The sequence below is a fragment of the Bison bison genome, unplaced genomic scaffold (assembly GCF_000754665.1).
Source record: "Bison bison bison isolate TAMUID 2011002044 unplaced genomic scaffold, Bison_UMD1.0 scf7180017864327, whole genome shotgun sequence".
Taxonomy (NCBI): Eukaryota; Metazoa; Chordata; class Mammalia; order Artiodactyla; family Bovidae; genus Bison; species Bison bison.
The window spans coordinates 7,043,341-7,065,867 of record NW_011494899.1 but is presented as its reverse complement, the minus strand read 5'-3'; the positions used below and the strand labels follow the sequence as shown (position 1 = coordinate 7,065,867).

Sequence of the window (22,527 nt, the reverse complement as noted above, 5' to 3'; positions counted from 1 at the left end):
AATGAAGTGTCCAGTAATGAGTTATGAGATGTCTATGGTTTTGGGGTGACTTTGGGCAGCCTGTATCTTGGAGCTTAGGGCTGTGTTCATGTGTTGCTGGAGAATTTGCTTGGTATGTCTTGCCCTGGAACTTGTTGGCCCTTGTGTGGTGCTTGGTTTCAGTGTAGGTATGGAGGTGCTTAATGAGCTTCTGTCAGTTAATGTTCCCTGGAGTCCGGAGTTCCCTGGAGTTAGGGTTTGGACTTAAGCCTCCTGCTTCCAGTTATCAGTTTTATTTTTACAGTAGTTTCAAAACTTCTCCTTCTATACAGCACCATTGATAAAACATCTCCTTTCAAAGACATGGGTTGCTTTTCTGGGTGCCTGATATCCTCTGCCAGCATTCAGAAGTTGTTTTGTGGAATTTACTCGGCGTTTAAATGTTCTTTTGATGAATTTGTGGGGGAGAAAGTGTTCTCCCCGTCCTACTCCTCTGCCATCTTAGTTCCTCCCCCAAATTTTAAAGAATGTTTTATTTTTAGTAAAACAAAATAGGTATATTTTGTTAAAATCAAACGGTACTACAGACTTACAGTAATAAAGTCCTCAGAGGAATCTACTTTTAATATTTTTTGTGTTTGTTTCTATATTTACCTCATTTAAATGGAATTTTTATACAGTTTTTATGAAATTTTATACTGTTTTTAATTGGAATATAATTGCTGTATATCATTTTGTTAGTTTCTGTCCTACAATACAGTGAATCAGCTATATGTATACATACATCTTCTCCCTCTTTGACCTCCCTCCCACCCTCATCTCAACCATCTAGGTCATCACAGATCACCGAACTGAGCTTCCTGTATTCTATGGTGGGTTTCTGCTGCTGCTGCTAAGTCGCTTCAGTTGTGTCTGACTCTGGGCGACCCCACAGATGGCAGCCCACCAGGCTTCCCCGTCCCTGGGATTCTCCAGACAAGAACAGTGGAGTGGGTTGCCATTTCCTTGTCCAATACATGAAAGTGAAAAGTGAAAGTGAAGTCGCTTAGTCATGTCTGACTCTTAGCGACCCTATGGACTGCAGCCTACCAGGCTCCTCCGTCCATGGGATTTTCCAGGCAAGAGTACTGGAGTGGGGTGCCATTGGCTTCTCTGTAGTGGGTTCCTACTGCCTACTTATTTTACATATGGTAGTGTGTGTATGTCAATCCTAATCACCCAATTCATCCCATTATTCCCATCCCCCCTGCATCCACATGTCTTTTCTCTACATGTGTGTCTCTATCCCTGCCCTGGAAATAGGTTCATATGTACCATTTTGGAGAAGGAAATGGCAACCCACTCCAGTGTTCTTGCCTGGAGAATCCCAGGGACGGGGGAGCCTGGTGGGCTGCCGTCTCTGGGGTCACACAGAGTCGGACACTACTGAAGTGACTTAGCAGTACCATTTTTCTGGATTCCAAACATGTGTGTTAATATATGATATTTGTTTTCCTCTTCCTGACGTACTTCACTTTGTGTGACAGACTCTTAAGTCTATCCACGTCTCTACATAGCTAAAGCTGAAGTAACTAAAGTGAAAGTCACTCAGTCGTGTCTGACTCTTTGCAACCCCATGGACTATACAGTCCATGGAATTCTCCAGGCCAGAATACTGGAGTGGGTAGCTGTTCCCTTCTCCAGAGGATCTTCCCAACCCAGGGATCAACCCAGGTCTCCCTCAATACAGGCTGATTCTTTACCAGCTGAGCCACCAGGGAAGCCCAAGAATACTGGAGTGGGTAGCCTGTCCCTTCAGCGGATCTTCCTGACCCGAGTATCAAACCAGGGTCTCCTGCAATAGTTGATTTACAATGTAATGTTAGTTCCAGTATAAAGCATTCAGTATTTTTGCAGTTTATATACCATTATAGGTTATTATAAGATATTGTGTATATTCCCTGTGCTATACAGTAAATACTTCTTGCTGATCTATTTTATGTATAGTAGTATCTATTAATCCTATATTCCTAATTTATTCCCTACCCACTGTTGTAACCATACGTTTGTTTTTTGTGTCTGTGAATCTCCTTCTGTTTTGTGTATACATTCATTTGTAGATTCTACATGTGAAGGCTATCATTTAGTATCTCTGACTTTACCAAGCATAATATTCTCTAGGTCCATCCACATTGCTGCTAATGGCAAGATTTCATTCTTTTTTATGGCTGAGTAATATTCCATTGTGAATATATACCACATTTTCTTAATCCAATTACCTGTTGTTAGGCACTAAGGTTGCTTCTATGTCTTGGCTGTGTTAATAGAGCTGCTGTGAATATTAGGCTACTTATATCTTTTCAAATTAGTATTTTCAATTTTTCCAGATTTTTCAGTTCTACCCAGGAGTAGAATTGCCAGATCATAATGGTAGTTCTATTTTTAATTTTTTTAAGGCACCTTCATACTGTCTTCCATAGTGGCTGCACCTGTTTATATTCCCTCTAACAGTGTTTGAGGATTCCCTTTTCCCCGTATCCTCTCCAGCACTTGTTATTTATAGACTTTTAATGATGACCATTCTGACAGGTGTGAGGTGATACCTTATTGTGGTTTTGATTTGCATTTCTCTAATAATTAGCGATATTGAACGTCTTTTCATGTGTCTGTTAGCCATCTCTATGTCTTATTTGGAAACATGTCTATTCAAGTCTTCTGCCCATTTTTTGATTGGATTATTTGGGTTTTGATAGTGAGTTCTATGAGCTATTTGTATATTTTGGGTATTAAACCCTTGTCAGTCTATGCAGCTATATTTGAGTTTCAAGTTTAGACATTACCTGTTAACTTCCTACCATGGGAGATGAGGATTTGCCACCTACTCACTAACCTCCCAACACTCCTCTTTTCCTCTCCCCCTCCTTCCACACACATAGACACATATGCACACTTGTTACAGCTCTGTATATTGCCTGCAGCTAAACTATATTATATACTGTTATTATACTTCCTATCTTGTGTACATTTTTGTTTTTTCTAAAGTCAATGATTATCTACTTTTTTCTTCTGCTTTGCTTTTTATACATTTATCATTAATTCTTTTTTTATCATTAATTCTTTATCAAGTTTGCTGATGAAACTATACAGTTTCTTCTTTTTATTAGGTCATCTATCAGTTCTGATTTTTGCCCTTGCAGACTTTTTTTTCTGGAAAGTCATCTGTCTTCTTCATTCAGTCTATGTACTTTTGCTTGCCAGGCCTGTTTCAGAGTGTCACCCATGAAGCTTTATCACCTTGTGAATTTTCTTTGCCTCTGCTTTGTTTCCTGGATTTCACGACTTTATTTTTTTATTGGTTAAACCTTTTATTTTGCTCAAGTAGTTTCCTGAGAAAGGGTAAATGGGAGATAAATATCATCATTCTCACATGTGATTGTATGTGGTCTTATGTTTTATTTATCTCTTTAAGATTATTTTTATCTGCTTCCTGAATAGTCTTTGTTTTATCTAAGTTGAGTGTTTTTGTTTCTTTTGCCCTCTTTCAAGTTAAAGGTGCTCCTAAAATGTGGTATGATTCTAGACTGTTGTTTCATATTTAAGAATGAGGCCTGATTAGAACAGCATAGTCACACCAATTGGCTTTTTTATTGGGGATTCTCCAAATGTAAATAACTACAGGTCTTTCCTTTGGAACTTATCCCCAAATTTCCACAATGGCATCCTTTAGTCTCCTTTTGAATATAGTCCATCTGGCTAGCAATATTCTGGGATTTGAAGTAGGGTAACTTGCTTCTGAGTCGCCCAGTTGAACATGCAGACTTTTACTCAGTCTCTCTGTTTTCAGTTGTTGGTGCCTCTAGGTCTGGAGCCTCCCTGGCTTAGTTTCTTAAGCATGATCCTGCTTTCCATTCTGAAGTGAGAGAAATTCACTAGTCCTGACTGCTCAGAATAAGACAGGAGATTTAGGGATCTAAGTGTTCCTTGTATATACTGTTACTCAGTTTTCTTATTTGCAGTGACACCTTCACCATAGCCTTCAGTATTGCCTTCAGTTTCTGAGATTACTACTTCTTGGTGTCTCTCTGAGCAGTTACTTGGCTTGTAGCTTTCTCTGTTCTGGGTAGTCAGTTATACTTTTCCATCTGCTCTTCGTCTTTCTGTAGTTTCATAACATGTCTCTGCTCTCGACTATTGTCTCCTCTCTCACACTCTTTTTCTTTATGGATTTAAAATCTTTGCCTTTTTTTGTTGCTTTAATGGTACTTTAGAAGAGAGCAGATATAAGTGCATATATTTAATCCATTTGTTGTAATTACATTCTTTTTTGGAGGAATTTCTGGTTGGCGTAAGTTAACAGGGTAAAAGTACATTTGTACGTACACTTTTGTACACAGGGTAGAAGTATGTTTTAGAGGCACCTTGGATAAGAGAATAGCCTTCAGTTCTTCAGTTTAGCAGCCAATTATTTTGAATATCCTATTTGGTCATCAGTTCAGTTCAGTTGCTCAGTTGTGTCTGACTCTTTGCAACCCCATGGATTGCAGCATGCCAGGATTCCCTGTCCATCACCAACTCCTGGAGCTTGCTCAAACTCATGTCCATCGAGTTGTTGATGCCATTAAACCATCTCATCCTCTGTTGTCCCCTTCTCCTCCTGCCTTCAATCTTTCCCAGCATCAGGATCTTTTTCAAGGAGTCAGTTCTTCGTATCAGGTGGCCAAAGTATTGGGAGTTTGAGCTTCAGCATCAGTCCTTTCAATGAATATTCAGGACTGATTTCCTTTAGGATTATTTGGTCATAACAAGTAATTATTAATATTCTATATTCTAGAGAAGATACTGAAGAAGCCGGTGTCTACATAGTTTTTTGAGTAGTCCTTATTTTCTTCTATAATGTGATTTTTTTATGTGTTAAATATATATTCATTTCATGATTTTAAATAGTAAAGTTATTACAAACCAAAGACATAAATTCTGTTTATATAATAATAGAAGGATATACATAGGAAAGGACAATTGACCTAGTTTGTGGGAGCCAGGGATAAGATTGTCAGGAGAGTTTACCTGAGTGGTTGTTACAATCGAGCTTAATCTTGAAGGATGAACTTGAAAGAGTTAAACATACATGGAGAATGGGGGTGACATGAAGTTCAGATGGGGAAAAGGGAGGAATTTCCTATAGTGAGTACAATTAATGTAGGTAACCTGTTGAGACAGAGTTTCATTGATTATTCATTTTGTTTCGTAATTTCAGCTTCTGCCAGCCCTTCTGTTGTTGTTTAGTCACTTGGTCGTGTCTGACTCTTGTGGCCCCATGGATTGTAGTCTGCCAGGCTATCTATCCATGGGATTTCTCAGGCAAGAATACTGAAGTGGGTTGCCATTTCCTTCCCCAACTAGTCCTTTAGCCCCAGTCTATAAACATTATAAGAAAAAACAAGTCATCTTCTCTGTTTTTGTCAGTTCCTTTCTTTTATAGCTCAAATTCTTGAAAAAATACTGTCTTTTATTCCAATTCCCAATTATTTTCCCTCCCAAGTGCTAATAGTTTGAAATATGTTTCTCGTGAGGTTGTAAACTCTGAGGGCTTTATTGGTTTTCTTCACCAATATTCCCTAGCCCTAGCACGGTTTCTGGCATAGAGTAGGCACTCAATATTTATTTATCTGTGTTTAATAGACTCACACTCATTCACTTTTCCACTCTACTGAAGCTATTCTACCAAAAATCTTTTATGATCTTCTAGCTGTCATAGCTTCTGGTCTCTTTTGAGTCCTCAAATTTGATCATTTTCTTTCATAGAACTCTTTTCCCATTAACTTCTGAGGTGTCATTCTCTTGTTTTCCATCTGCCTCTCTGACTTATATATGTAAATTCTAATCCATATTTCAGTGAAATTCAAACTCTTTTCCTAGCTTCAAAAATACATCTTTTAACTTCCTGTATGTTGTTACCTCAAAGGGACCTCAGACTTAGCACCTCCCAAACTAAATCTTTGTCCTGGCGAGTCTGCTTATCCTCCTAAAGTACCCAGCTTGATGAAGCCTCTTTCCCTCTAGCCATCCAAACAGAATTTGGAACAAATCTTAAACTACTTTTTTCCCCTTTACTATCCCTTCAGTCGCGAAGATCCATCAATTCTTCTTACTTAGTATTTTTTATACTCTTTTTTTTTTAATCTCTATTCCTATTGCTCCTATCGTATTCCCCTTTTTCATCGAAAGTCTATTTTCAGTCTTTCATCCTTTTTTGCCTGGATTTTTTTGTTTACTTATCTCTGAGTTGTTCATTCTGCCTCCAGTCTTGAGTTGCTCCATCCTGTCATCCTCACTGCTGCCAGGGTGTTTAAAACAACAGATGTTACCCACTTAATTAGAACCCTTCAATGATTCAGTATTAGGTACAGGATGAAACTTCAGAAGTGTCAGTGTGATGTACACATTCTATGCTCTCCACCCCCTGCTTGTATCTTACCCTGGCCTCTGTCTCTCAACCTTAAAACTCAGAGAGAAAAATATGTTTAACCCTTGTAGCTTGTCTTATAATAGGATGGTGGTGGTAGGGAATCACAGTAATCTTTGAGTTCAAGGAAAGGTGGACTATAGACAGACAGGGAAGGAATCAAGATCACGCTTGCCTCCCCACTGCCAGCTGTTGATCAGGCCTTCTGAGCTATAGTATGGCTGCATTTCTATACTTTGCCAGTAGGTGCCACCATAAAATGCACTCTATACTTTCACCTGAAAAACATCTTAAATTAGGGGTTTCAGGTTACATAAATTAGTTAGTTCCCTGTTGTTCAAATGTTTAAAATTCTATGTTTCCATTTTTATTACACAACTTTTCAGTGCACACCTGCATTATATTTATTGGACTAAATATTGTGCATTTATAGAATGTTAAGTCTGATTGAAATTAGCCAGTCCAGAATCCTAATGTTACATTTCTCATTTCAAAATAGTTCAGAAGCATTTTTGATATATTTCATATAGCACCTTTAATCACATTCAATTTTTAAAGATATAATTTACTATGGCAAATAGTTACCAAATTCTTAAAGATGTTAGGGAAAAGGCAAGCCATTCTATATAGTAAGTGAAAGAAAGTGAAGTCACTTTGTCCAACTCTTTGCGACCCCATGGACTGTAGCCTACCAGGTTCCTCCGTCCATGGGATTTTCCAGGCAAGAATACTAGAGTAGGTTGCCATTTCCTTCTCCATTCTATATACTAAAGATAGTCAATAACTATAGTAAAATATTGCCAATTATTTGTATTATTGCTTATTATCCTCTTTCAGTCACTATGTTTTGATTCAGTTTTAAGGTTTTAGTTGTGTTTTTCCTGACTTGCTTCATTTTTCTGTTTCTGCCTCAGGGCTTTAATGGGATGCATTTATTAGTCAGGAATTTTAGTTTATTTCTTTCTCACCCACATTCTTCCAGAGTAGTAATTTCTTCTGAGTGCTTTCCTGAAGACCCCTTCTTTCTTACCTCCGTACTTAAATTACTGCTGTACCTTCCGTATCTCATTGTATCAAATGATCAACTGTGACCTTTTAAAAAGAAATATTCATTTTGTATCTCTAGTGCTTAGCACAAATGTCCTGGCATCATTTGGGTTAAAACTTTAGGAGTTTCTTAGACACTAGAAGCAAGAATTTAAATTATGCTACTGTGTTGCTGAGCAGATATTTCAAGAGCTAGTATTGGCTCTTGTCATAAATGTATAGCAATAGAAGTCATAGCACCAGTGTTTGCGGATTTTGTTAAGGGTCAAAATGCTGAGCTTGGCAAGCATCTGAAATACAAATCTTACAAATTTTTCCTAAGTACAGTTCATCCAGGGGATTATATCATCTTTAAAATTTAGAATATTTGGTCTTATAGAAGGAATGAGAAAAGAAGGCAAAGGTGACTTTTACCTTTAATATTATTGAAAGCTTTTTCTTTTGTTCTTAGAACTGACACTATGATACTCTTTCATATTTGATTATGCTTTTGAATCTTTGCCAGAACTCTTCCATTAGAGATTAATTCCCAGAAAAAGCACACAGTGTTTAACTATGTTTTCATTTTGACTACATTTCATCCAATTATTTTCTATGGTTTTAATTGAAAATTAAGAAGAAAAACCAGTTGTAAAATGAATGTTTGTTTACATAAAAGAATTCTTAGAGTTTGTTCAGACTTCTGATTACAGATATATAGCAGACTAGGTCCCCTGATTGACCCTTCCGTTGAAAATAATATTGCTGGATAACATATTTATAAACCAATTCTTAAATGTATTTATTAGGAGGTGAATGTAATGAAAATACAGGCCAAAAACAATGGGAAGGAAGAAAGCCAGAGAGGAAAGTCAAGAAGGGAAGCCAGCTTTTATTTTGAAAGTACTTGCTGAATTTGGTGATTTGGAGGGTCTGTTTTTATAGCCACCAAAGTCTAAAGGGGCAGGGGGACAAGCCCAGGGATTGCTGAAGGTGAGATGTCTATTGGGACATACCCAACTTATAGGGCTACTACTCTTTCAGTGTAAAATGAACTAAGATATAGGGTTTCTTGAAAACCTACTTAATGATAAAATGTTTTAGCATATTATTTAAGATTTAGAACAAGACAAGAGTTCCTGCTCTCATTTCTTTTCAGCATAACATTGGATGTCCAGTTCAGTGTACTAAGGTAAGAAAAAGAAATAGGAGATATAACAATTAAGAAGAAATAAAAGTCTATTTAGTGATAATATGAATATGATTGTATGTGTAGAGAACTCCAGGAATCTAAATGCAAATTATTAAAATTAACAGTAGAGTTTAACAGTGTTGCTAGACACATATCAATATAAAAAATTTTATATCTATGCCATAACCAAATAGAAAAAAAAATTTTTTTTAAACTTCAAAAATACAAAATATTGTAGAATAAATATAAATAAAACTCATACTAGTTGCTACCCACTTGGAAGGTTCAGACTCTGGAAATTTCTTGCACTTAGGGTTTGGGTCCTGATCACATTGCTTTTTGTCCTCAGGAAAACCCTCATTCATCCTACTTACCACTCACAGCTTCCAGCTTTCCACTCCAACTTTTGTTTGTCACTTTTTAGGGATGAAATTGGGTTATACTTGGACATTTTCCCTGATTCCTACCAAGCCTAGTGGAATGTTCCCCTAGAGTAACTAGTCTGCCATAGTGTAAGTTGAAACTAAGTGCTTTTCTACCACAAATAATAATATAAAAATAGTAAAACATATGTCTTTTGTCTTACAAGTAAAAACTTCAGACTGTTGCTTGTGATTGTTGTTGTTTAGTCGCTCAGTCATGTCTGACTCTTTATGACTCCATGGACTGCTGCCCGCCAGGTTTCTCTGCCCATGTGGTTTTCCAGGCAAGAATATTGGAGTGGGCTGCTATTTCTTTCTCCAAGGGGTCTTCCCACAGCTGCTGCCACATCTTCTGCATTGCAGGTGGTTCTTTACCACTGAGCCACTAAGGAAGCCCCGTTGCATGTGATGGTATTCTGTGCTGTGCTTAGTTGCTCAGTCATGTCCAACTCTTTGCGACCCCATGGCCTGTAGGCCACCAGGCTGCTCTGTCCATGGGGATTCTCCAGGCAAGAATATTGGAGTGGGCTGCCATGCCCTCCTCCAGGTGATGTTTCCAACCCAGGGATCAAACCCAGGTCTCCTGCCTTGCAGGTGGATTCTTTACCATCTGAGCCACCAGGGAAGCTGTTGCATGTGATAGTGGTCATTTATTCAGTAGAAATATCAATTATTTCTCCTGTTTGCCAAGTTAGTGTGAAGATTAGTAAAATATGGTTCCTTTCTCACGGAGCTAATTTTTTCATGAAAATTTTCCCAAGCTTGTCTAGTCATAAGAATCACTGGTGGTAACTGCAAAATAAATGCAACTCTTTAGTACCCTTTTCTGGAGATTGTGATTCAGTAGGGTGGGCTCCAGTTGATCAGATATCATATATAACTAAATTATTTCCTTCAGCTTTCAAATCAAGGAAGAAGTAACTTACCTTATTGAAGTAACTTGCTTTTAGAAAAACTTTTAAATTTTGTTTCTAATGGTTCTTATGCTTTTCTTAAATGTGTTACTGTTTGATCTGTAAGATCAAAGCCATATTCTCTGAAAAGTGTTGATTAACTCTGAGCATTATATTTTCAAGCTTATAAACATATTATCATCTCAAAATGTTATTATAAAAGTGATCTTATTTCTATTTTCAGCATTGCGGGGGGTCGGATACTCTCAGTGATAAAGATGCAGCTGATTAAAGGCCAGAACAGCAGGGATCCTTTTTATAAAGCAGTAGAGGAAGTTGCTCAAGATTTGGATTTGAGGATTAAAAATATTATCAATTCTCAACAAGGAGATGTGGCTCTTAGTACCACTGACATCAGTCCTGCACGGGTAATGAGGTTTTTATTTTATCCTTCTATACAAAACATTATCTTTTCTAGTGGCTGTAGAAATGATTTACTATTGCTACTTAAATCAGAAGACTGTTGAAAATGTAAGTTTCTCAATAGGATTATGCAGGATTATGTTCAACTTGGGGAAATCATAACATCTATGGGACAAATTATCTCTGTTTATCAAAGGAAGGCACTGGATAATCTTCAGCATCTCTTGTAGCACTAGAAATTTATAGTTCTTGAGGGATATTAAGGTGTTTTGTCATATTTTTCAATAATTATTTTTACAGAACAATTATTTCCTCGTGCTCAGATGTGAAAGAAGAGTGGTTTCTCTGGTTGTGATCCCAGGGTTAGGCACTCCATAGAAAAACCACAGAAATGGTTTTTATTCAGCAGTTTATTTTTCTTCTATAGAATTTTTCTATTTCCATGATCTCTTATTTTCTACCTCTGTTGCCAGTTTACTGCTAATATTAGGAATTTTTCCTATACTTAGTAATCTTTTAATTATATGTTCCAGAAAATTTACCTCTTTCTTGTTTTTTTTTTTTTTTAACATAGATAGTCAAACATTATAAGGTTTTGTAAGTATAGTTTTATAGGGGAAATTGACAACTGTGCTTTTAATTCTAAAACAGAATTTTGGAGTATGTGTTACAATAATTCATTTGTTGCAATTTAACTGTTCAGGTAACAAAATCCTCTTTTCCTTAGGTGTAATTGTGATAGCCTGTGTATGAAGGAAGACTTTCACTTAATTTTTGTAATTCATTTGTTTATCTCCAGTCCTTGTGCACTATTTTTAGCTGTTTTCTGTATCAGTGCATGCTTTTAGCTTAATTTGAAGGCAGGAGAGATTCTTGGTTGTTTTCCCTTGTATTTTGTGTGTGTTAACACTTCCTATGGCTAACTTGGCTCAAATGACCACCAGGTTTTATTATGTCAGGAGCTATCACAGTGCAGATATATAAAAGCATCAGTCTCTGCCATTTCCTATCACAAGAAATGAAGATGTAGACAACTTGGTTCTTAATTCCATGTTTCATCCAAACTGAAAATCTTTGAAAAATAAAATTCTATAATTCTCAATCAAATTAGTATTAAACAGTATGGACATATTTGGTGCCAATGATACATGTATATTAAGTACCAGTTTTTGATAGGCAGTTTGTTAAAATTCTGGTGTAGCTAGCTAGAGTCAGGCTACCAATTCTTGGTAGCCTGAGTCAGCCAAGTAGAGAAAGGAGGCCAAGACCATGTTGATGAAACTTGAAAAAAATGGTACATCTATAACAGATGACCCTGAAAGGGCAACTCTTGCTCTTAAATAGCACACTGTCCAGCAATGCTCTGGTTAGGCACTATCATTATCCCTATTTTACCTATGATTTAACTGAAGCACAGTGAGGCTGAGCAACTTTTCCAGAGGTTTACAGCACACACAGCTAGTTAGTTGGTATGAACCCAGCCAGAAATGCCATCAAAGTTTGTTCTTAATGTGTATCTATGTGTAGTATTATCATATATTTTCCCTATTCTTCTGTCTAGTTACTAAGTTTTTCCAGCTCTCCCCTTTTAATCTACTATTTCTTTATCTCCACTGCTACTGTTTTAGTTCACTGTTACTACCTTCTTCATTTCTGAGCTGGACTATTACAGTCTCTTAATTTGTGGTCCTGTGTCCCAGGTCGCTCAGTGGTAAAGAAACTGCCTGCCAAGCAGGAGATGTGGGTTTGATCGCTGGGTCAGGAAGATCTCCTGGAGAAGGAAATGGCAACCCACTCCAGTATTCTTGCCTGGAAAATCCCATGGACAGAGGAGCTTGGCAGGCTACAGTCCCCAGGGTCTCAAAGAGTCGGATACAAACTTAGGGACTGAGCACACATGTATGCTCCATGTTTAATAACAGTCTTAGCCTGGAATATATTTTATACATTGCCATCATTGCTATCTTTTTTCTAAAATGTAAGAAGTATCATTTTATTTCCTTTTTTTAATAAAGTAAGAGGTTTTAACTTTGTAACAGACTGACTTGTAACTTCTTTGTCCGATATACAAAGCTTTCCCAGCCTCATCCCACATGACTCCCTCTATGTTACCCTTCTTTGCTACCTGGTCACTGAAAATACCATATTCTTCCTTACCCCTGTGTGTCTCCTTTGTGAAACCATCCCTGATACCAGGGTAAATTGGTGTGCTTCCTTTGATGTGCTCCTACTGCATAAGGTATACATGGTCTTCAAAATAGCACTTAGCACTCTGTAATGCCTTTATTGGTTACTTGTTTATTTTGTCAAAGAGACTACGGGTCCCTTGAGGTATTGGTTTTTACCTTTCAAACACAGTTCTTGGGACTTAGGATGTACTTATGGCTGATTACTGAAAGAATGAAGGTCAACTAGTCTTTTTATTTTTGCATTTGAGTAGATCTTTACAGCCATCTGTGTGGTTGGTATTCAGATCACCAGAATCCCACTTCTGGTATAAGAGAGAAAAAATAAACAGATTAAGTCATGTGGCTGAAGTCACATTTGTTGTTGTTGTTCTGTGCTCAGTCATGTCCGACTCTTTGAGACCCCATGGACTGCAGCCCTCCAGGCTTCCCTGTCTTTTACTATCTCCCACAGTTTGCTCAAACTTACGTCCATTGAGTCAGTGATGCCATCCAACCATCTCATCCTCTGCACCTCCCTTCTCCTCCTGCCCTCAATCTTTCCCAGCATCAGGGTCTTTTCAAGTGAGTTGACTGTTCACATCAGGTGGTCAAAGTATTGGAGCTTCAGCTTCTACATCAGTCCTTCCAACGACTATTCAGGGTTGATTTCCTTTAGAATTGACTGCTTTGATCTCCATGCTGTCCAAGGGCCTCTCAAGAGTCTTCTTCAGGACCACAATTCGAAAAAGTCAATTCTTCAGTGCTCAGCCTTCTTTCTGGTCCAGCTCTCATATCCATACAAGACTACTGGAAAAACCATAGCTTTGACTATATGGACCTTTGTCAGCAAAGTGATGTCTCTGCTTTTTAATACGCTGCCTAGTTTCATCATAGCTTTTCTTCCAAAGAGTAAGCGTCTTTTAATTTCATGGCTGCAGTCAATGTCCATGATTTTCTTTGAAGCCCAAGAAAATAAAATCTGTCGCTATTTCCATTTTTTCCCTGTTTGCTATGAAGTGATGGGACCAGATGCTGTGATCTTAGTTTTCTGAATGTTGAGTTTTAAGCCAGCTTTTTCACTCTCCTCCTTCACCTTTATCAAAAGACTCTTTAGTTCCTCTTCACTTTCTGTCATTAGGGTGGTATCATCTGCATATCTGAGGTTATTGATACTTCTCCTGACAGTCTTGGGTCCAGATTTTGATTCATCCAGTGCAGCATTTCGAATGGTGTACTCTGCATATGTTAAATAAGCAGGGTGACAATATATATAGCCTTGACATAGTCCTTTCCCAATTTTTCAACCAGTCTGTTGTTCCGTGTCCCGTTCTAAATGTCCTGTTCTTGACCTGCATAAGGTTTCTCAGGAGGCAGGTAAAGTGGTCTGGTATTCCCACCTCTTTAAGAATTTTCTGCTGTTTGTTGTGATCCACACAGTCAAAGGCTTTAGCGTAGTCAGTGAAGCAGAAGTAGATGTTTTTCTGGGATTCTTTTGCTTTTTCTATGATCCAGCAGATGTTGGCAATTTGATCTCTGGTTACTCTGCCTTTTCCTAAATCCAGCTTGTGCATCTGAAAGTTCTCGGTTCACATATTGTGAAGCATAGCTTGAAAGATTTTGGATGTTACCTTTCTCGGTCACATAAATTGTAGTTAAACTTCTTGACGTAAATCTTGGTGTTATTTTGTCCAAAATCTAATGTCTTCATTTGATAATATTATTTTCTGTATTTTTTGGTGCTTCTGGAAGCTCATAAGGTAGATTTTAATATGGCTCGAGGGAGAAATATTCACAAGCCTTAAAGCCACTTCTTGTGGCTGATTTTTTATAGCTTAATAGAAGAGGAGGGATAACAATAGCACATGAAATGGAAAAGAATGGTTGATTGACCCAGCTGGAGTGATTCTTACATTTACTTGAAATTATTTCTTGTTCTAGCCAAAATCTCATACCATAAACCATGGCACTGCATACTGTGGCAGAGATACTGTGAAAGCTTTACTAGTTCTTTTGGATGAAGAAGCAGCCAGTGCTCCTACCAAAAACAAAGCAGAGCTTTTGTATGACAATGAAAACACAATTCATCCTAATGGAACTTCTGTTCTTACACTTTTTCGGTAAGTAATGTGGAAGTTATATGTATGTGAATGTTAGGTCTATAAAGGAAATTTTTGAAAAAGCCCCTCATTGGTTATAAAAGAATTACATGTTATGGTAGGAAACTTGGGAACTACAGAAAAAGTGTGAAGAGAAAAAACAAAAGTTAGTTAAAGGGAGATTTAACATTTGAATGTGAGGAAGTCATATATAAAATGCTATTTTGTGAGATTATGACCAGTAATTTTTGTTTCTTCGTTCTTGTTTTTTGTTTTGGAAATATTTGTTTGCTAAGATATTTGTGTCAAAAATGTTGCTGAATGCTTCACTTGTATCAACCTCCACAAGAGTCTCTTTTAGTAGTATCCCCACTTTATAAGTAAAGAATTAGACTTGAGAAAGATAGTAAGCAATTTGTCCAAGTTAGCAAGTGGCAGAGGTGTCCTTCTCCAGAACCTGAGGTCTCTGCTCCAAGGATTGTGCTATTTTGCCTGAGAATCGGAGAGTTGCTATACTCCAGACTTGCACTGGAATTGACAGTTACTTGTTCTTCCTCACATTAGGAAGAAAATACTAAATTACCTTTGGTATTCTGTACAAGACATTATGGTACTCTCCAGTTTTAACAATTTAGTCAAAACACTGAGTAAGTTGGTGATACTTTAATTAATGAATATTCATTTATAGAAACATTTAAAATTTTAGAACAACCATTTAAAATTGTATTTAGTACATTGTAAAGGATTTTTACAAAATTGACCTGTTTGATCTTTTCTATTTTCTGCTTGAACTACCTTTTAGAAATCTGACTTTCATCCAAAATTGTTCAGATCCATCCATGATTGCTTTATGCTCTTTCTCCTGTGCTTCACTGTCTTTTCTCTTGAAAGACTAACTTCATGATTCTCTATCATTCAATGTTGTCTTCTAATTCCTTTACAATAAAAGTTTATTTTATCAGTGATTTACTTATACCATGGGTTGGAGTCCCAGAGAACAGTATAAAGAAGATGAACCTTATTTTTTTTTCTCCTCCTGTTAATTTATTTCTGTTTAACAAAGTTTGCTTTTAGGTAGAAATATTAATGGTTTAAGTTTTCTCTTAGATTGAATTATATAATTTTCTAAGAAAAAGTTATTTTGTGTTTATAGGATTTTCTAAACAAAATTAATCCCCATATCCATTTTAAAGAGATACTTTTCTTTACTCAATCATGTATCCAAACACATGTTTATAGTTACCTTAGCATTTTCAGTTGTCATTGTGCAGACAAGTACCAGTCCATGGCGGGGGTGTGTGTGTGCGTTAGTCGCTCAGGTGTGTCTGACTCTCTACGCATGGACTGTAGCCCACCAGGCTCCTCTGTCCATGGAATTCTCCAGGCCAGAATACTGAAGTGGGTTGCCATTTCCTTCTCCAGAGGATCTTCCCGACCCAGGGAACAAACCCAGGTCTCCTGCATTGCAGGCAGATTCTTTGCCATCTGAGCCACTAGCAAATAATGGTCTGCATTGAAATGTTAAAATTAAGGACAGAGTATATGAATGTAAGTCAATGTAGTGTTATAAACTAGTCTTTCTTATAATAGACTATCCTTTATTCTTATATAATGGTCTTTTGACTCCAAGGGGTTATGACTCTGGCTCTATTAAGCTAAAAATGGATTTATTGAGGAATCCAGGTTTGACTGGCTCCAAAGTGCCAGTGTCTACTTCTCTATTGTGTCTTCCCTGACCCTCCTATTTCTAAACTATGTTCTTCTCTTTTGAATTTCCCTGCTATGGCATCTGTCCTTTTTTACTTTGAATTTTAGTTATGTGTATATCTTATTTCGCTTAGATCAAGATTCCTGAATTCAGAGTCAGTGAATTGAATGAACTTTCTGTTCTTCACAACATCTTATACAATGCCTTACATATAATAGAAGCTCAAGTGTTTAGTTACTGAACTAATTAATTAAGCAAATTATTAGTATTTAGAACTCTCAGAATAGGAATATGAACACTTTTTATATAGTATTGTAAACCACTAGGTTCAGAATAAACTTTTATTCTCTAACTGTAGGGTCGAGGAGAGGTGAAAACAAATTTAAAAGCTACTTTGGTTTGTAAATGTTTACTTTTTTTGGATGTAGATCTCCCACACAAGTGGATAATTCACCAATGAAACCCTTAAGAGAACGCATCTATAAGTCAATGGAAGAGAAAAAAATCAAGGTACAATTTAATGTACTATCATGAAAATGATAAAAATTTGTTTTGCTTTTAGAAGAAATAAATATATAAAGCTGAGCTGGATATTATAAATATACATTATACATGGAACTATAGGGATTAAATGGAAAATAAATTATGACAGCTGATATACAGAAACTTTCCTTTTAATACAATCTTGGCTAATCTGTATCTGATGTATTCAATACCCTGGACCTAAAAGAAGGAAAGGAATAAGCACCTGCTGTGGTAAGTGGTCAATAAATATCTGTTCAGTGAATGAAGGGGAAAATAAAGAGAACATGGTTTTCTCATTTACATTTCTCATATCTTAAACTGAGTCTTGAGAGTCTGTGTAGTTTCAATTTTGTTCCTGTCTGAAGACATAATGGCAGAATGTAATTGATTGTAGATTGAGACAAGGAGAACATTTCACATTGTTCATTCACTAAAGCTATTCTTTATATTTTCATTTAGCATCCCTGTTCACATATGAAACATTGTGCCTATATGTAGTTAATAACATGTTTTTAGGCATTTAAATTTTTCTTAATCTTTGTCTCAAAAAGAAGCTTATTTTTAACTCATTTATTCATTTAATATATATATATTTATTGAGTATCTGCTATATGTCAGACACTGTTCTATGGTTGGGAATTTGTTCATTTAACAAAATTTTCATGTAAAATTTACAGTTATCCTTAAATTATCAAATAATTATTCATCTCTTAATAAAACTTGAGAACTCTAATTTGTTCTTCGTATTCACATTTGGCAAGTTAGTCCCAGTTAGTAAAACTTATAGTTATCTGTTTCATCTACATACTGCAAATCCATTTAGTTTATTTAGATTAATAAGCCTGATCTTTCTATTGATTATTAGAAGCTATTAGTAATTAACATCTATGGAATACATCATTGAGTTTTGCATAATTTTTCTTTGGAAAAACTTTCCAATTCTTTGTTAACCCAAGTACTTATAGCCAAGGCATAAGATTTTTGAAAAACAATCTATCCTTTGGGCTTGATTAGAAACAGAAATGTAACAAATTCTTTAATTTTTCCCTTCTATGGATAATGACAAACTTTAATATTTTCATTTAAAGATCATTGGGATATTTTGTTAAACTAAGTAAATCAAAATGAGGTGATCTATCTGAAGAAAGAGAAGGTCTTTTTAGAAATTGATGAGTCAACTAATTGCTATAAAATTTATTAACCAATTTGTAAAGTTTGGAAAGTAGAAAACAGCTTATCTGATCCAGTCTTATTTATAAATGAGGAAATCAAAGTCCTTGAGAAAGCACCTTATCCAAGATATCATAACTACCAGGACATATCTTATGCCATTGTGTGAAGCTATGGATAAGTACTAATGAGACTGTAATTACATTGCTTTTGTTACTTAATAGTGAAGTGGGCTTAGTCTACATAGCTCTGAAACTAAATGGCAATAGAGAAAGGAAGGAATTGGTGTTTATGGTTATATTTTATAGTACAGTACTCTTTATGAAAGCAAAGTGTGAAAATAATTGGTTTAGCCAGGTATATAGCTGAACCATGGCCAGGTTGAATACTTGCTGGAATAACAAAAAAATGCTGCTAATATTTACTACTGAGTAACTATGGAAAAGTAGTTTAACAACTTTTATTACTTTATTATCCTATTACTTTTTCTCTTTTGGTATTTAGTTATTTTCTTTTAGTCATGGAAAGAAGATATGATCTGTACTTGAAATACTGTCTTGGAAAGACAACAGTAGATAATATTAGAGAACTTAGAATTTTGATGTAGATCATACTTGATTGTGAAATATCCATGTCATTAGTATTTGGGGCAAATTAACTTTTCTTGGATTTTCATTTCCTTGTTTATAAATAGAAGTAGGCACTCCTGATCACAAAATCCTATGAAACCACTTTGGAAAGTGTTCATTAACTCATTTTAAGTGCTCAAGTTTTATTTCCTACTGTACCTTATTTGGAAAATTGTCTATGATGGTCAAATAAATTCCCCTGTGAAGGAAATTAGAAGGTTCTTCCTGAACCTTCATGGTTTTGGTAGGAACCTTTAGAAAATGCTTTATCCCCATTCTTACTGCCAGTTTCCAAGTGGTTTATACAAGTACCTTCGTACTTTTTTATTACAATATTTTTTAGAGAGATATTTACCTTCTTAGATTCTTGTTAATTAATTAGTTTTGTTCCTTCCAGCTTGATTTAGCAGTATTTTGCTTATCAGATGCAACTCAAAAGTTGTTTATACATCTCTTTTTCTTATTCTGAGTCTAGTATTTTCCTTCATATTATATGTATGTCAGAATAATTATAAGCGTTAACTAAATAGCTTAAGTCAGCAGATCAGAAAAACACTGGATCCTTAAAGCTTGGCATAGTTGGGACAGTAAAAACTAGCATAGATAGTGTGAAAAAATAGGCTGGATCTAACTCTAGTACCTTTATAAGCAGCCAGGCAATAGAATGCTCATGGCATTAGAAAATTAGACATCTGTGTTTAACCTTTAGGATACTTGCAAACTGAGTATATCCAAATTAAAATGGTGGATTGAGTTCAAGTCATAGAATTTCCCTCCCCAATACTTAAAATGAGTACAGAATAGCAAAACTAGTAAAAATATTCACCAAAAGCAAACAACAGAAAATAATGTAATTGGATACTGTAAACTTCAAAAATGATGGCTAAGCAAGGAAACTGATTTCAGAGGGAAAAGGCACAATATGATTCAGCAGCTCAGTCTAGCTCCAGTGTCCATACAGTGTGCTAGTGAGTTGACAACGTCCTGAGAATTATTACTGAAATATTTCCAAAACTGAGAAGCCAGCTAAGTATGTGGTGTTTTTTTTTTTTTTTTTCCTTTTTAGAGAAATAATAGAAGTGGCAACTGCATAGTAATGTGGAAAATGAACTCTGGAGTTCACACATTGACTCTTTGGAGGCTCTAGTGCTGCATACTGAATTGTGGCAATTATCCAAATGATCACCTTCCATTTGAATGAAATACAGACTCTAAGTAGAGGGACTTTTTCTAGTACATATGATACATAAATTCTTAGAAGAAAGTGCAGAACCAACCCAGACATTTTTTCAGATGATCTGTCTCCTCTATTGAGCATTACTTCTACCTCTGTCATTCTTCAGGCTACAGAAAAATGGGGGATAACAGAAAATATGCAGCCTTCAAGATGTTATTGAAGAGAAAGTAAAATGCTCTCAAGGAGGGAACAGAATCACGAAATCACTCAGACTTGGAGGATTCTGTTTCTAACTAGGATGTAGTAGATCATTGCAAAATACCGTTTCTGTTACAGTAACAAAATAAAAGGCAGACAAGTTGGGGAAAATATGTTTAAAAGACATAGGAAAGCTGTGTAAGCAAAGCAGTTTAAATAAACGAAAAATCTGGAGAGGGTAAAGTTCTGAGGTGAACAGTCTGTTATCAGAGTTTTCTTCTCTGGGATGAGTTTTTCAATTTTGGGTATGAGCCAGGGTTTGCTCTTGGCCCATATAAAGGAATTTCATTGAAGCAAAGAGGAACTAATACATGTATTGGTGTCTTGAGGGGCTGGCAACAATTTGGAAACACTGGGGCGCTGGATGCACACTTATTTTTACCTAGGATACCTATGCTGAATTTTAGAGAGAGTAGGAAGTTAAGGAGTCTCAGTCCAGTAGACTAAAATCACCTGCGGTCTTGCAGTTGCTCAGAAGACAAGGCTTCACTTGAGGAGTGGGACCTGCCTCAAACACATGGTTGTTGCCTTCTCAAGATATTTGCCACATTTAGAAATGAAGTGGGTTGGGAGACCAAAGAACACAATGTAAAAACCTTTGAAAGACAGAGTCCTTCAACACTTAAAAGTAATTAAAGGAATATATGGGCAAATTGGATGTAAAATTGGGAAATTCTAACAGCGAATTTTTTTGTTTTGTTTTGGACCATGCCATGCAGCTTGTGGGATCTCAGTTCCCTGACGAGGGTTTGAACTCAGGCCGTAGCAGTTAAAACGCCAAATCCTAATTCCTAGACCACCTGGAACTCCTGAGAACCAAACATTTTAAATCAAAACCAAATAGAATTTCCAGAACTGTAAAAACATTATCTAAAATTAATAATTAGGTAAATTTAATAGTAAACCAGACATAGCGTTAGGTAGTACAGGTGGACATGAAGATAGGTCATTAGAATAATATACGAACTAAAGCAAGGAGAGAATAAGGAATGCAAAAACAAAAGAGAAGATAAGAACACAGAGTGTGCCTAACATATGCCTAATTGGATCCCCAGAATGAGAGGAGAAAATAGGATTGAAATAGTATTTGAAGATATAACAATTGTAGTGTTTTCTGAAGCTTAACTGGCCCTTTCACATCAGGTAGTAGTTAAAGATGGGAGGAACAGATGCATCCTTTAACAATGTAAAGCTACATCTTGGTTCCAATATTATGGACCCAGAAAACTAAAAAATGTCCCTGAGTCTTTTGAAAATCCATCTGCCCTTCATGTATGTACCACGGGAAATAGACTGTAAAGCTTTGTTACATAGTAGTGTTCAACAGAACTCTCTGTGGGAATGTTCTGTAGTTTTTGCTGTCCAGTATTGTAGGTGTTAGCCACGTGTCTCGTGAACACTTGAAATGTGCTACTGCTACTGAGGAACTCCATTTTTAATATTGTATAATTAAGAAGAGGTGGCAAAAATACACAGAATAGCTGTACAAAAAAAGATCTTCACGACCAAGGTAATCACGATGGTGTGGATCACTCACCTAGAGCCAGACATCCTGGAATGTGAAGTCAAGTGGGCCTTAGAAAGCATCACTACAAAAAGCTAGTGGAAGTGATGGAATTCCACTTGAGCTATTTCAAATCCTAGAAGATGGTGATGTGAAAGTGCTGCACTCAATATGCCAGCAAATTTGGAAAATTCAGCAGTGGCCACAGGACTGGAAAGGCAATGCCAAAGAATGCTCAAACTACTGCACAATTACACTCATCTCACACGCTAGTAAAGTAATTCTCAAAATTCTCCAAGCCAGGCTTCAGCAATATGTGAACCGTGGACTTCCAGATGGTCAAGCTGGTTTTAGAAAAGACAGAGGAACCAGAGATCAAATTGCCAACATTCTCTAGATCATCAAAAAAGCAACAGAGTTCCAGAAAAGCATCTATTTCTGCTTTATTGACTATGCCAAAGCCTTTGACTGTGTGGATCTCAATAAACTGTGGAAAATTCTGAAAGAGATGGGAATACCAGACTACCTGACCTGCCTCTTGAGAAACCTATATGGAGGAAGCAACAGTTAGAACTGGACATGGAACAACAGATTGGTTCTAAACAGGAAAAGGAGTATGTCAAGGATGTATATTGTCACCCTGCTTATTTGACTTACACGCAGAGTACATCATGAGAAACGCTGGGCTGGAAGAAGCACAAGCTGGAATCAAGATTGCCGGGAGAAATATCAATAACCTCAGATATGCAGAGGACACCACCCTTATGGCAGAAAGTGAAGAGGAACTAAAAAGCCTCTTGATGAAAGAGGAGAGTGAAAAAGTTGGCTTAAAGCTCAACATTCAGAAAACGAAGATCATGGCATCTGGTCCCATCACTTCATGGGAAATAGATGGGGAAACAGTGGAAACAATGT

The 22,527-nt window shown here is 36.5% G+C and overlaps 1 protein-coding gene across 1 annotated transcript in view; it reads left to right on the top strand.

The window, feature by feature from the left end:
- Positions 1 to 22,527, top strand: part of PARPBP (PARP1 binding protein) — a 70,294-nt gene that overhangs the window by 36,687 nt on the left and 11,080 nt on the right. Inside the window, exons 7-9 of the mRNA XM_010853434.1 lie at positions 10,199 to 10,382; positions 14,484 to 14,662; positions 16,778 to 16,859. Of these exons, the coding sequence (XP_010851736.1) occupies positions 10,199 to 10,382; positions 14,484 to 14,662; positions 16,778 to 16,859 (445 nt within the window). The remainder of the gene's footprint in view (positions 1 to 10,198; positions 10,383 to 14,483; positions 14,663 to 16,777; positions 16,860 to 22,527) is intronic.